Source organism: Sorex fumeus, unplaced genomic scaffold (genome assembly GCF_029834395.1).
Source record: "Sorex fumeus unplaced genomic scaffold, SorFum_2.1 ptg000063l, whole genome shotgun sequence".
Classification (NCBI taxonomy): Eukaryota; Metazoa; Chordata; class Mammalia; order Eulipotyphla; family Soricidae; genus Sorex; species Sorex fumeus.
This window is the reverse complement of record NW_026606120.1, coordinates 6,773,987-6,789,234: the sequence shown is the minus strand read 5'-3', so window position 1 is coordinate 6,789,234 and position 15,248 is coordinate 6,773,987. Positions and strand designations below refer to the sequence as shown.

Below are 15,248 nucleotides of genomic sequence, written 5' to 3'. Positions count from 1 at the left end.
TTCCAGATTTTTATGCTTTTGATCAATTTATAAGGAATACCTTATAAATTGTGTTTATAAATAAAACTCATTAGTGTTTTATTTTCAGAACAGATGATAAACTACCTTAGTTTCTGCTTACCTCTCCCTTCTTTATTACTATTACTTTATTATCTAATTATTACTTGCAGATCAGTTTACCATACATATATTTTACAATGAAGACTTCTCCCTCATTTTAGTGGATTTCTCAAAATGATATTAATCAAAACATTCTTTTCTACTTTTTTGATTTTTGGGCCATACCTGACATTGGTGCTTCAGACTTACTTCTGGCTGTGTGCTGAAGGATCACCCCTGTCAGTGATTTTGGGACTAGGTGGTGCTAGGGATTGGTTCAAGGCTCATGTAAGGCAAGCACCTTCCTCACTTTGCTATCTCTCTGGCCCCAGTTAAAATATTCTTAAGCAATAGATTTGAAGTAACTGCAAAAAAGTGAAATACATTATAGTCTTGAATTTCAGTTAATTCCAGTGAATTTAAATAATTTAAATTTAAATCATTACCAGGCACTAATCTCCCCCCTCCCCCATGCCAGACACTCTTATTGGGTTTCTGTTTTTGTCTTTTATTACTCAGCACCGGCCACTTTATGGACAGTCATGTGAGAAATGATGCACAGAGTGGAACTTGTATGGACTTCTTTCTGTACTATGAATGGTTCTAATATTTTATGGCTATTTATCCTGAGAGACTTAGGCTCATGAGCACATTTTCATAATACTTTTTATTTTTTCTTTTAGGGTGACACCTGGCGATGCTCAGTTGTTACTCCTGGCTCTGCACTCAGGAATTACTTTTGGTGTGCTCAGGGGACCATATGAGCTGCCTAGTATTGAACTTGGGTTGGCCCCTTGCAGGGCAAACGCCCTACCCACTCTACTATATTGCTCTGGCCCCTCATAATACTTAAGAACCTCACAACAGATAAATCTTTAAACTTGTCTTAAACAGATTCTTTTTAGAAAAATATTTGCTTCCATTTGTTCTAAGAGAAACAAACTGCTCTGCTACTATTTCAGAACCCTAATATTTTAGTCATAAAGCAAAGCATTTCCCTGTATTTCTAACCTAACACATCCTTGTCCAGCTAAAGCTATGCATCAAAAAATGGTTTTTTTTTTCCTCTTCAAACTTTTGGGCCTACTTGGCAACACTCAGGGTTATTGCTGGCTCTGCACTCAGGAATCCCTTCTGGTGGCATTGGGAGACCATATTGGATGCCAGAGATCGAATGAGTATGTGCATTTATGTCTCTCCATCCCATTAAACCAAAACGGTTTTGAAGTTTCATTTTTTTCTCTTTCCTTTCCTTCCCCTGCCCTTGTTTGCTGATGTGAGTGATAGTAGCTTGGAGACACCATTACGTGCTCGCTGGGGTCATGCTCTCCTGCTGTGATCCAACACCTTGCAGGTGTGGTCCTCACGCATGGTCTCCAGAACCCCTGGCCTTTAATTGTGAGGTGTGCACACACCTGGCTAGAATGCCAGAGATCTCAGTCTCTGTAGTGGGACTGTCAGTGTCACACAGCACAAGTAGGTGTTGATAATACCCAACTCCTGGGCTTATGCTGCATGGCAGGCTCTCGCGGCCTCTGAGCCATCCCTGGGCCCTTTAGAAATGTTTTTAATAGACATTAAAATGTCTGTTAAATTCCAGATGAGTCACCTCCACCAACTCATATTTTGAATTTGTATTCTCATGGTCTATCAAACAGGGAGGTTAATTTCTTTCATACGGGTTCTCTGGCTTTGCAAAGAGGAACCTAGAACGTAACTAGAAGGAAATTCTAGCCATTCTAGTTCAGAGTTCTGACTTTAAAAGGAACCCATCTTTAAAAAAATTTAAGATAAATAAATGAAAGGAAGCTGTCTAACCCCCATCCCTCTCCTACCACCTTATGGATATGGAGTAAGGTGAATTTCAGAGTTTACAGCAGAAAGAAATTCTAGGAACTGTCTCTGAATTAGCTGCTTGGACCTAGCCTATGTCTGAGAAAAGTTGCTGAGTCCAGTAGTCCCAAAGTTGTCTTGAGGTCCCCAAAACTGCCAATGTATTTCGGGATTTAATAAAAGGAACCAGTACCATACAGGACATCCCCCACTGAGCTTTTTTTCTTTTGCTTTTTCTTTTTTAAGAGTAAAATAGTGATATTGAAGGAAATGTACTTTGTGAAATGTGACTGGCTGAAGGCTGAGATACAGGTCTGGGAGAGGCCGACAGGGCTTCTCAGTTGGGGAAAGCGCAGAGAATGGCTTTGGGCAAGAAGGTCAGAGACAGTTTCTCTAAATTGTCCTGGCCTGGAGTTCTTGCGTGCATAAAAGTTCACCTGAGCATTGTCACAGGGAAAGCCTTGGGCTCCTGATGCTCCTTTTTATATTCCCATGCCCTTTGTTGAGTTGGTTTGTTTTGGGGAAGGGTAGGCATATCCAGTGGTGCTCAGGAACTCTGTGCTTGAACCTGGGGTTCTGGTGCGTGAAGCAGGTACTCCAGCTTCTTACGTCATCTTCCTGGTCCTCCTTATGAGATGCACTACTCATGGAAATTATGTCATCACCTTAAAATGCTTTTGTGACGTCTTATAGACATGTAGATTTCCAACAAGGCATCCTTAACAGTCCTGACTTTATGCTTCAGAAAGAGGATACTATGCCCCAGTTTGCAATTCACACAAATTAAAGGAATAATGATATATTTATTAATTAGGACTAGATTTGACTGTTACAAAGTTTTTTAATGTGTGAGTAGAGATTGATTTTTTTTCCTTTCATATACCCGGCTGTGCCCAAGGCTTATTCCTGGCTCTGCACTCAGGCATCCCTCCTGGCAGGGCTTGGAGGGACCGAATTGGGTCAGCCACATGCAAGGAAAGCACCTTACCCTCTGTGTTATCTCTCTGGCCCCAAGGGATTGATTTTCCTTTGGGATTGATTTTTCTTTGGAATAAAAATGTCAAAAAGAAAGTCTAGTATTAAAGTGTTTGTTTCAGAAGAGTATTAAGTCTTCAATTCTCCATGTGCTCCATCCATTCCTGTCTTACATATTACTCTTACATCTTCGGGGTATCTGAGATGGCTTTTAGAGCATTGGCTGTCAGAGGACCATATCTCCTGCTTGAACCCGCTCCCTTTTCTAGAAGGGGTCACAGGTAGTTTCCCCTTCACTCACTTGTCATCACTGTTGTAAGAGAAGCTGAAAGGCATGACCGGGAAGGTGGCTCTTGCTCTTTTTTTTCCTTTCCCCTTCCACCATTCCTCTTCTCTCTTCCCCCTTCCCTTTCCCATTCCCATTCCTGCAGAGCCTGGGTGATGGCTTGGAAAACTTTGCATGTAAGAGGTCAGGGCTGGAGCGATAGTATTGTGGGTAGGGCCTTGCACGCGGCCCACCTGGGTTTGATTCCCAGCATCCCATGTGGTCCCCAGAGCACTGCCAGGAGTGATTCCTGAGTGCAGAGCCAGGAGTCAGCCCTGATCATTGCCGGGTGTGACCCAAAAAGGCCCTCCCCCCCCAAAAAAAAAGAGGTCAGGGTTTGACCCCTGACACTGCAGCAGCCCCTCCACCACCAATAGTAGCCTTGGGAGCACCACAAAAATTAGAACAAGAAACTCCAGACCCTCGCCTTTCTCTCTGGCCTTACCCTTTCAGTCCAGTTCTACTTGTGACAACAGTTCCAAAGTTTCCTGCTCCTGTGACAGTGAGCAGAAGCAGTAATGAAGACGCCTGACTGTCCAGGTTCCATTATCTGGCCTAGGAGCTCAAGGAGCTGTCCATTAAACTTTTCATAATAGTTCACTTTGGGGTATCTTGGGGTGACTGCAGCTCACTCTGGGCTCCATCATTGGTGAGGGTATCTTTTATGTCAGTGGAAAAGCCTTTGGCTTTGATGTTAACTTCTCTCTGAGGTAAGCTGACACTCACTGTTTGTCCCCTTTGAAACTGTAAGACCTAGTTGAAGTTCTCCAGGGGAGACTGAAACAAAATGGAAATCTTATAACTTGTACTTTTTGGTTTCTTTATATCGACTTTACCTTTTGACACAGCTCTCTTGTTTTTTGTCCCTCTCTCCTCTCTCCCACCTTTCCCCTCTCTGCTCTCAGGTGAAGGCCTCCCACAGGTGTTTTACTTCGGACCGTGTGGGAAATACAATGCCATGGTGCTGGAGCTCCTGGGGCCGAGCTTGGAGGACTTGTTTGACCTCTGTGACCGAACTTTTACCTTGAAGACTGTGTTAATGATAGCCATCCAATTGGTAAGTTGTCTTTGCTCGTCTGCAAGAGGATAAATGGTTCCCCCAGCCATGTGCTTAGACCCTGTTGAAGCTTTACCAGTTGTAGTGACACCTACTACCTCGATATTCTGCTGGATATGATGATGTACGAGGGCAACTGGGCTACTCCAGAGAAGGCACTCAGTATCTTCTGTATGCACTGTTTTTAGAACTTGCGTTGAGGTGCAGTGAACTGTCTTTAACTGACATGGAAGCATATTATTTAGGGAGAAAGAGGAAGACTAAGAAACACTGTACAGATGTGAATAATTTTGTTGTTGTTTCCTTTAAACTGTAAACATGTGATTATAAGATTTTCTCAAGCCCTGTTGCATCTGAGAGAAGATTGGAGCTTTTCTAAGTAAAATTAGAAAAAAGAGGGACAGACATAGAATGACTGCACTCATTTGTAGAATATGAAGTAACATAATATGAGACTAACACCTAAGGACAGTAGGCATATAAGGGCGAGGAAGATCACTCCACAGTTTGGAAGCCAGCCTCACGTGCTGGGGGAGTGGCAGTTGGGATGGAGAAGGGACCATTAAGTAAATGATGGTTGGAGGGATTGCTTGGGATGGGGGATGCATGCTGAAAGTAGATTAAGGACCAAACATGATGATCTCTCAGTATCTGTGTTGCAAACCATCTGTCACTGTCACTGTCCTCTCGTTGTTCATCGATTTGCTCGAGTGGGCCCAGTAATGTCTCTATCGTGAGACTTGCTCTTACTGTGTTTGGCATATTGAATACATCACGGGTAGCTTGCCAGGCTTTGGCGTGCAGGCAAGATACTCTCGGTAGCTTGCTGGGCTCTCTGAGAGGGATAGAGGAATCGAACCCGGCTCGGCCGGGTTGGCTGTGCACAATGCAAACGCCCTACTGCTGTGCTATTGCTCCAGCCCTTTGCAAACCATAATGCCCAAAAGTAGAGAGATAGTAAGAAGGAATGTACCTGCCATAGAGGCAGGGGGTAGGATGCAGTAAGGATGGCAGGAGGGATACTGGGAACATTGGTGGTGGAAAACGCGCACTGGTGGAGGGATAGGTGCTTGATCATTGTATGACTGAAACTGAATCATGATAGTTTATAACTGTATCTCATGGTGATTCAGTTAAAAAAAAAAAAAGAAAAAGATTGGAGCTCTTCCGATCTGTTGCCCTAACCATCAGATTCCAAGGGTGTGTTTGAGTACTCACTGTGATTCTCTATTCTTGGCTTCTGCTAAAGACCGAGACACACGCTTAGCTCCCACAAGTTTCACTTTGGTACTAGCCTAAGGAGCAGTTAAAAAACAGTTCCTTTGAGAAGTTTGTCAGCTTCAGAGGAAAGATGCAAATTAGCTCATAAAACTTGAAATTTTATTATTTATTTGGGCTGTGTATTTTTGTTTGGAGACCATATCTGGCAGTGCTCAGGGATCGCTCCTGGTGGAGCTGCAGTGACCATACTTGGTGCCAGGGATTGAACCCAGGTCAGCCCCATGCAAGGCTAGTGCCTTATCCACTGTACTGTCTCTTTAGCCCAGTGTCCTTTAACAGAAAAACATAATAATCGCACTTCAACCTCTGTTTCTAACTTCCTCTGTGATAGCAGAGCTGGATCAACTTCTCTGGGTCTCATTTCTCTTAATTTTGCTGTAAAGCAAGTCAGGCTGGGGCTGGGTGACTGGGCAGGCTAATGTGTGGAGAGTGCTGAATCTCTCCTCGGAGGCTCCCTCCCACACTCCAATATTCTTTCTGCTAGTAAACACTTCTTTCCTGTCACATGCTTACTTTTGGAAATAGTATAAAAATAACTAATTCTATTCGTCAGTTGCAAGTTGTGTCTTTGAGGAACAAATATTTCAGTCATTAAAACTTGGACTAGTAAAAGAAAATATCTTCGTGTTCTTTTCATATTCTTTAAGTCTTTTTTTTTTTTTGTCTTCTAGCTCTCTCGAATGGAGTATGTGCACTCAAGGAATCTCATTTACCGAGATGTTAAGCCAGAGAACTTCCTGATTGGCCGACAAGGCAATAAGAAAGAGCATATCATTCACATTATAGACTTTGGGCTGGCCAAGGAATATATTGACCCTGAAACCAAAAAGCATATACCTTATCGAGAACACAAAAGTTTAACTGGAACTGCAAGATACATGTCTATCAACACGCATCTTGGCAAAGGTGTGTTTATTTTCTGCTCCATGAGAGAGGCAGGTTGTAAAAATGACTTTTTATTCCACTAACGTGTTTGTCCCCATTATGCATCACAATTTGTGGTTTGTATTGCTTTATGAGGTGTTTTTATACTCGAGCAATTCAGATGGTAAGTTCAGTGACTCCCCTAAGTATTCTGACAACAAGCATAAGCATAAGGATTTTAAATTCTTCAGCGGGTAGGGCGTTCGCCTTACAAGCGGCCAACATGACCGACCCGAGTTCGATTCCTCCGCCCCTCTCGGAGAGCCCGGCAAGCTACCGAGAGTATTCGATATGCCAGACACAGTAACAACAAAGTCTCCAATGGAGACGTTACTGGGCCCGCTCGAGCAAATCGACGATCAACGGGAGGGCCTTTACCTTACCTTACCATACTATGTTTCTGAGTTTCTCAGCAGTATGTGTCCTTGATTATTTGATTAAGGTGAAAGCATTTGAGTAAGTTCAATGGTGAGTTTGGCATTTACATAGATCTGACCCATAAGTGATAGTTCTGAAAAGGACATTGGGCTTTGATGAAAAGATTTCTGCTTTGGAGAGTGCTTTGCTATGATTTGAAGTGAGCTGTTCATTTTATATAATTTTGTTAGTAATGATACAAGAAAGAGGTTATGCCTTTTTCCATAATATATATATATATATATACATATATATGTATATATAGCAAAAATATATTTGCTGGGGCTGGAGAGATAGCACAGCGGATAGGGCATTTGCCTTGCACACGGCCGACCCAGGTACGATTCCCAACATCCCATATGGTTCCCTGAGCATCGCTAGGAGTAACTCCTGTGCATCGCCAGGTATGACCCAAAAAACAAACAAAAAAAAAATTGCTTTTCTGCAAGTCTTGCATTTTATTCAAGACAGGCAGTTTTCACAAATACTGCTATTAGTTGTAATCAAGACAGTAGTCCTAGGACGGATCAGTAGTTCAGTGGCTAGAATACTTGCCTTACATGCAGCTGACCTGGGTTTGATCCTCAGCACTACATAGGGTGTGTGTATATGTATGTGTGTGTGTGGTGTTGGTTGGGGGGAGGGGAGGTATTTGTGAGAGTAGCCAAAGGAATAGTACAGGGAGTAGGCCGAACCCTGGGCTCCTTGTCACTGCTTGGGAAACACCTTTTTTCTCTCTGTTACTTATTTCCTTTCATAAAAGATCCCATTTGAAGAAAAGGTTCCAAGGTGATTGAAAAATAACAACTCTGCGACTGGAGTGATAGTACAGAGAACTTGCCTTGCATGTGGCCGAGCTAGTTCCACTTTCAGCACCCTTTATGATCCCCTAAGCAGCACAAGGTGACCCCAAAACAAAAAAAGAAAATAACCACTCTAAAGTAGACAGTGTAATCAAGTATGTCCAAGAGTTGGACATAGCTGATATTAGGTTTTTAAATATTAATGAAGGTGGGCTGGATCGATAGTACAGAGGATAGGGCATTTGCCTAGCATGCAGCCTACCCGGGTTCGATTCCCAGCATCCCATATGGTTCCTTGTGTACCGCCAGGAGTAATTCCTGAGTGCAAAACCAGGAGTAACCCCTGTGCATCGCCTGGTATAACCCCCAAAAAAGCAAAAATAAATAAATATCAATGAAGGACAAGGATATAGCTCAGTGGTAGATACTTCTCATGTGTGAGGCCCTGAGTTCTATCCTAGGCACTGCAGAAATATAAATCAGTATTAATGAACTGTTGTATAATAGTACTTAAAATTTTTTAAAATAGTATTTTGGGGGTCATACTAGATGGTCCTCAGTGCTCAGGGGTTTCACCCAGCAGTACTTGGGGACCCATGTGATGCTGGGGATTGAGTCCTGGCCTTCTAAGTGCAAAGCCTGCACTCGGCCTCCAGTTATCACTCTGGCCCTTATGCCAGTATTTTAAAGTATAAAATAAAGTTGCTTCATGGAGTTAGAGGACACCGTATTCAGTTCAGGATCGTAGTACTAGGGAAGAATAAAAATGACTTTACAGAGTATTGTGATGCAACTTGAGCTGAAATCATCATTGCTATTAGAGTTTTTCCAGCAACTTCCTGGAAACCCTAACTTAAGTAATGCAACACTTTATAATTAGGATGGAAAGCCCTGTGTCACTTCCCTGCTAGTTATTACAAAAGTTTCACTTTGGACAAATTCCATAATGTTTCTAAAATTTGTCTTTTAGGTGAGAATTATACTTTACAAGGTGTTCTGAGGATTTAAGGGGTCACACAAATAATTGGTCTCCTTCATAGTGCTTAATATTCTCTTCCTATTGTACATGAGGCAAATTGTCATAAGTTGTAAGTCATAATTTGATTTATTTATAAATAGGTTTGCTAATAGCACCTTCCATTTTAGGGTTTTAAAGGAATACATGTAGAGTGCTTACCTTGTAATAGTGATAGTTACTACAGTGATTATAGTGATGGTAGAACTTATTAAAAAATGCATTTTAAGCATCTCTTGTCATAGAGTTCCTTCATTTCTTGGTAGAGCCTTTCCTACTGAAGTTTTTGTCTTGGACTAAAAGAGTTCCAGAGTGTTTCACATCTCATTCAAACTGGCCAACATGTTTTATCCTCTCTACATTGTAGAAAGTGCATATTGATGGTTGTGACATGGCCTTCAAACTCTGACTAGGTCTCTCAAATCGGAGCTTTCCACAGGAGTTCTAGTTCTAGGTTTTCACTGATTTGCTTTCACAGGAGAGGCTCTCCCCTGTAGTGTTTAGGGGGCCCATGGACTATCCCTAGCGATCCTTGATGCACGCCAGCGGGGTTGGCCAGTTTAATGCTAGGATGTGGAACTGCTGGGGCCAAGCAGTGCTAGGAATCACCAAAGTGCTGCTTCATTCATGCTCGACTGGGGACAGACTCAGGCTGGGGCTGGAGAGATAGTACAGTGGGAAGGACACTTGCTTTGCACACAACTGACCCAGGTTCAGTCTCCGGCCCCACATACGGGCTCCTGAGCGAGACCGCAGAGCCATGAATAAGCCCAGAGCATCACTGGGGCTTGACCCCAAAACAAAACAAAATAACCGCAGGTCATTTACACATGCATGTGCCCTGAGCTAGCTCTGTGCTTCACACACACTTTCTTCCTCCCCTCCTCTCTCTCCTCTCCTCCCCTACCTTCCTCTCCCCCTTCTTCCCTCTCCCCTCTTCCTTTATTCTCTTTCCCTTCTTCCTTTTCTTGACATTTCTTTTTCTCTTTCCTTCCTGCTAGCTGTCAAACCCAGGGCCTGACACATGTAAGGTGAATGCTCTACCCCCGAATCATATACCTGGATAATCTTTTTCTGTTTGTTGGGTCACACTTGGAGATGCTCAAGGGTTAATCCTGGCTCTGCACTTAGAAATTGCTCCTGGTGTTGCTCGGGAGACCATATGGAGTGTTGGGGATCAAGCCTGGGGTTGACCATGTGCAAGGCAAATGCCCTCCCCACTGTACTATCACTCTGGCTCCAATTCCTAGATAATATTACTGATGGTTTTTGTTTGGGTTTTGGAGTCACACCTGGGGATGCTCAGGGACTACACCTGGTTTGGTGCTTGGGACTCTTAGAGGTCCCAGGGAACTGTGCAATGGTAAGCACGAAATCCTAGGACTCTAGCATGGAAAGGATGTGCCCTAGGGGCTGGAGAGATAATGCAGCATGTGGGATGTTTGCCTTGCACACCGACCACCCTATTTCAATCCCTGGCATCCCATATGGTCCCCTGAGTAACACTAGATTTGGTTGAAAATTTTTAAAAAAAATAAATAAAATGCATGTACCCTATTCTTTTGAGCCCTGGCTCCCTATTGGTATTTGAACTTATTAGAAGTTATATATTGTTATAAAGAAGAGGAATGGAAAGTGTTTCTTCAAATGAATTAGGGATAATTCCTCTTAATTTTCTGCAGAAGCCGAAGAAAGGAAGAGTCCTTATTACCACATCACATTAGCCACGCTCCACTGATGATGAAAAAACTGGGTTAACCCATTTTGTAATATTTAGTGGTTGAACTTAGGATGTAACTACTGGTTGCTTTTTTCCATCTACAAAATATATTCTGCTTAGAATCAGAGATGTAATGCATGTAAACCAAGCATCTGTTTCTGATTAGCCGACAGGAAGCTATGTCACTGCTTCTGGTCTGACTAGTATTGAAACTTTGCTGCTTTGGAAATGGAACCATCCTGCATAATGTCACTTGAGGAATGCGGAATTGAGTGAGCATGGCATGTCACAGGAGTATGGGAGCAAAGCATGGCTCTAGTTTTAACTTTGCATGGTTTAGAATAGAAAAGTCCCATTGACTTAAATTATCACGGATTATTTGAGAAAGACATTTAGAACTGAAAAATGTCTTCGCGAGTGATCAGTGTTCTCAGTCATTTAGTGTAACTGTGGCCCCTTCCGGTCTGGTGTCCTTCCTCTGGCCCCTCTGGCCTGCTGAGAGGTTTTGGTTTTGGGCCATGCCTGGCAGTGTTAGTGGACCACACGTGGTATCAGGGATCAGATCAGGGTCGAGCACATGTGAGGCCAAGTGCCTTAATTGCTGTACTGTCTCTCTAGCCTGGTCCCAGTCTTGTGTGTGCGCCCCCCCCCCCCATGATTTTCACGTATGGCCCCCTTGGAATATTCTGGGCCTTACGGGGGGGCGGGGGGCACAGGACCCCAGTGTAGAAATCCTGACCTAGGCTGAAGTGATAGTAAAGTGGGTAGGGCATTTGCCTCGAGTGCTGCTGACCCAGGTTTGATCCCTGGCACCACATATAGTCTTTCATCCTGTTCTACCCTCTAGCCCCGTCAGGAGTAATCTCTGAGCACAGAACCAGGAGTTCATTCTGAGCAAAGCTGGACGTGGCCTGAAGGGAAAAAAAAAGAGAGAGAAATGCTGATTTAATCACTTTATTTTCATATAAGGTCATAGGACTCTCTTTGATTTCACATGTATTAACTTAATGAAAGAATGTCCAAGGCTTATGTGACCTGACTCAGGAGCTTTTGTTTTTCCTGATCAGACATTCCAGCTATTTTTCCTGATTCTTAGTACTTGAAGCGAGCAATAGCACAGCGGTAGGGCGTTCGCCTTACAAGCGGCCAACATGGCCAACCCGAGTTCGATTCCTCCGCCCCTCTCGGAGAGCCTGGTGAGATTCCCCCGCAGGGCAGAGCCTGGCAAGCTACCCGTGACGTATTCGATATGCCAGACACAGTAACAACAAGTCTCATGATGGAGACGTTACTGGGCCCGCTCGAGCAAATGATGAACAACGGGAGGACTGTGACTGTGACTTAGTACTTGAAAGGTGATTCTATATTTTAGTGAGTTTAAGTATATGCATAATTTTTCGATGTAAAAATCTCATTTGAAAAATCAGATTTTATTAATTTATGGGCTGGAGCGATAGCTCAGCGGGGAGGGCGTTTGCCTTGCACATAGCTGACCTGGGTTCAATTCCTCCATCCCTCTCCTAGAGCCTGGCAAGCTACCGAGCGTATCTCACCCGCATCGCAGAGCCTGGCAAGCTCCCCATGGCGTATTCGATATGCCAAAAACAGTAACAACAAGCACCACAATGGAGACGTTACTGGTGCCCGCTCGAGCAAATCGATGAACAAAGGGTGGACCGTGCAACAGTGCTATTAATTTATCAGTGTCCTACCAAAAAAAAATTTTTTTTACCTGATCAGTGCTGGAATTGTGGAGAGTGCTGCCCTCTAGTGTCCATCCAGTTACAGTGCAGGCATTTCTCCGGTGTCCTGTTCCAGGTGCATCTTAGTGTTTCAGGAAGTATCTATAGACCTGGAGAGGCGCCGAGAGGGTGTGATACGGTGTAGGAAACTGCTGGGCTGGCTTCTCTCTCTGCCCTGTTTTGTAGGAGCCTCAACTCATCCTGCTGGTTCTTTCTTTTTTAATTGGTGTTCCTTAGGTTCCGTTAAACTATTTTTATCTGATGGCTTTTGTTTTTGATTATATATATATATATATATATATATATATATAAAATTTGATTGCAGTACAAGCAGGTCATGTAGACAAAAAGCTTCTAATGGTTTTAGTTCAATCTTTGAAAGATTCTGTCAGTTCATAAGCAGCTTGATGCCTCTTGTTGGGGTGCCTGCTCCCATTATTCATGGCCATTCCTGAGACCTCCTTCAAAGTGCAGTGGGGGAAGTTGTCTTTTCTTTCCCCCTCTGCCCTGGTGAGCAATATTTGTTCATGAAAATCTCCCGGAATTGGAGGCAGTAGTTAAACCTGTTGTGCTTTTCTGTTTTGAATTAGCCTACTGGCATTTCCTTGCTTTCCTGACTCTCTTAGGTTTTTATTTTCTGTACAAACAAAAATAGTCTAATAGTCTGATTTAAAGTTGCATTTTAATCTGTTTTCTGTAATTTCTTCTGATAAAAGCCCTAAAGTTGATTTTAAAAATAGAAATACACACCCGAGAGCTGAGACACGTAACAGTAGATGACAAAATTAGAAATTGTCTAAAAACCAGAGAATACACAAGGAATTTTATTGTGGGAGTGGGGGAGTCTTACACCACACCCAGGTTCTCATTCCTGATGGGACTCAGGAGACTTTATTGGGTGCCAGGAATCAAATCCTGCTCAACCATGTGCAAGACAAATGCCCTACCGTCTGTACTATCTCTCTGTAAGATGTTTTCAGAGATAGAGCTATGATTTTTCATAAACTATTCTGCATTCTATTGGTGATCATTATTTTTCTAGTAAAAGGAAAGAAAGAGAAACCCAGCAACTTATTTATACTTATACTGTCACTGTCCACTGTCCGTCCGTTGTTCATCGATTTTGCTCGAGCGGGCCCAGTAATGTCTCCATTGTGACACTTGTTACTGTGTTTGGCATATCGAGTACGTCATGGGTAGCTGGCCAGACTTTGCCATGCGGGTGAGATACTCTCGGTAGCTTGCCAGGCTCTCCGAGAGGGGTGGAGGAATTGAACCTGGATCGTCCGGGTCTGCCAGGTTGGCTGCATGCAAGGCAAACGCCCTAACCACAGTGCTATTGCTCCAACCCTATACTTATACATCATACTTATATATGATAAGATCCCAGAATGCAGAAATTCTTTTGTGTGCCCATAAAGGACACCTTAATGATGAGTTTAAGTTTTTTTCCCTTCTGTTGGGGTGGGTGGTCAGTGGTGGTGTTTGGTCCACAACCAGGGAGTTATTCAGGAGTTATTCCTAGCAGGTTATTCTGGGGGGTGGGGCGGGCATTCCTTGCAATTATGAGCATGAAACCAAACCAGGGTTAGCCATGTGCAAGGCAAGTACTATCCCCTGTACTATCTCTCTGGCCCTTAATTTTTTCTTTAGGTGACTATGGGGCATAATACAAAAGGAATAGAATTGATAGATTATGTATTAATGTCTACATATGTAACCAAATTTTAAGTGTTGATTTTTATTTTGAATAAAAAATGCTGGGCATTCTTCAGCTTGTGTCTCTCCAGGCCCAGCCAGAATGGACTGTTTTAATCAGCTGTGTAATCTGCAGTTCACTTGGCCTAGTGATTATAGGCCGTGATCTGGAAATAGCACTGCATTTCAACTGCCTTCGTTTCTGGAAGGCGAGAACATTGGGTTATAATTATTTATTTATTTATTTTTGCTTTTTGGGTCACACTGAGCGATGCACAGGGGTTACTCCTGGCTCATGCACTCAGGAATTACTCCTGGCGGTGCTCGGGGGACCATATGGGATGCTGGGAATCGAACCTGGGTTGGCTGCGTGCAAGGCAAATGCCCTACCAGCTGTGTTATAGCTCCAGCCAAGAACATTGAGTTTCAGAAGTAGTTACTTGCCATTTAGTGATTCAGTTTAGTCTTGCCACTTGATATTTCCGTGTCCATGATAAGAGCTAGGCAAAGAAAGGACTAGTTGTTTTCATTTTGATCTAAAGTACTGGTGTAGATAAATGAATAACTCAGCAGAGCTCTTTTAGAGCAGAATGATTTCTGAAGGGATTACTTGGTTTGAGCCCCTTTCTGCTTGAATCATTGCGAACATAATGTGTGATGTGTCTTCCCTTTTAGAGCAAAGCCGGCGGGATGATTTGGAAGCCCTAGGCCATATGTTCATGTATTTCCTTCGAGGCAGCCTGCCCTGGCAAGGACTCAAGGTATCCAGTGGTTAATGAGGGGACTGCTGACTATCTGTAAGCCACACCGAGGGAACACTGGCGTCAGAAAAGCCGTAGAGATACTTTGCAAGCTCCGTCTTGTGAATCTGTCCTCTTCAGTTGGTTAATGCTTCCTTCTCTGTTGTTTCTGGGTTTCCCAGCATCCCTTCCCCCCGTTCCTCCCAACTTGGCAGTGCCCTCCTCACCCAGCGTTATGTAGCCTTCCCAGTGGTGGTGAGAGTAGGGGTCGGGAGGTAGATTTCTGGAACAAATTGATCATAGCAGGTGCCATTAATGACTACACCAGCAGCGCTGTATGTGTCCCCAGTGAGTGAAGGGAACTAGTTGTTGATCCTGTGCAGGCTAAAGGCCCACCGAAACAGAAAAACAAGCCCAGATTCAGCATTGCTTCTCAGGTGCGCTGAATGAAAGCCAGTGCAGTGGGAATCGCATTGTGATTACTGCCTCTGGCTAATACTCTAGGAAATGGTGAGTTTCCTTCCGATTCATTCTAAGTTCCTTTGTGTAGATGAGATGTATTTTTGAGCTGTTATTTACTTCAGCCTATTAAAGAAGAAAGAAACAAGTAGATTTGGGG

At 43.4% G+C, this 15,248-nt stretch overlaps 1 protein-coding gene across 3 annotated transcripts in view; it reads left to right on the top strand.

Moving 5' to 3' along the window:
• Positions 1-15,248, top strand: part of CSNK1G1 (casein kinase 1 gamma 1) — a 161,797-nt gene that overhangs the window by 114,987 nt on the left and 31,562 nt on the right. For all 3 annotated transcript variants that reach the window (XM_056127486.1, XM_056127485.1, XM_056127484.1), the window contains exons 5-7: positions 4,138-4,289; positions 6,242-6,476; positions 14,565-14,650. In XM_056127486.1, coding sequence (XP_055983461.1) covers positions 4,138-4,289; positions 6,242-6,476; positions 14,565-14,650 — 473 coding nt within the window. The remainder of the gene's footprint in view (positions 1-4,137; positions 4,290-6,241; positions 6,477-14,564; positions 14,651-15,248) is intronic.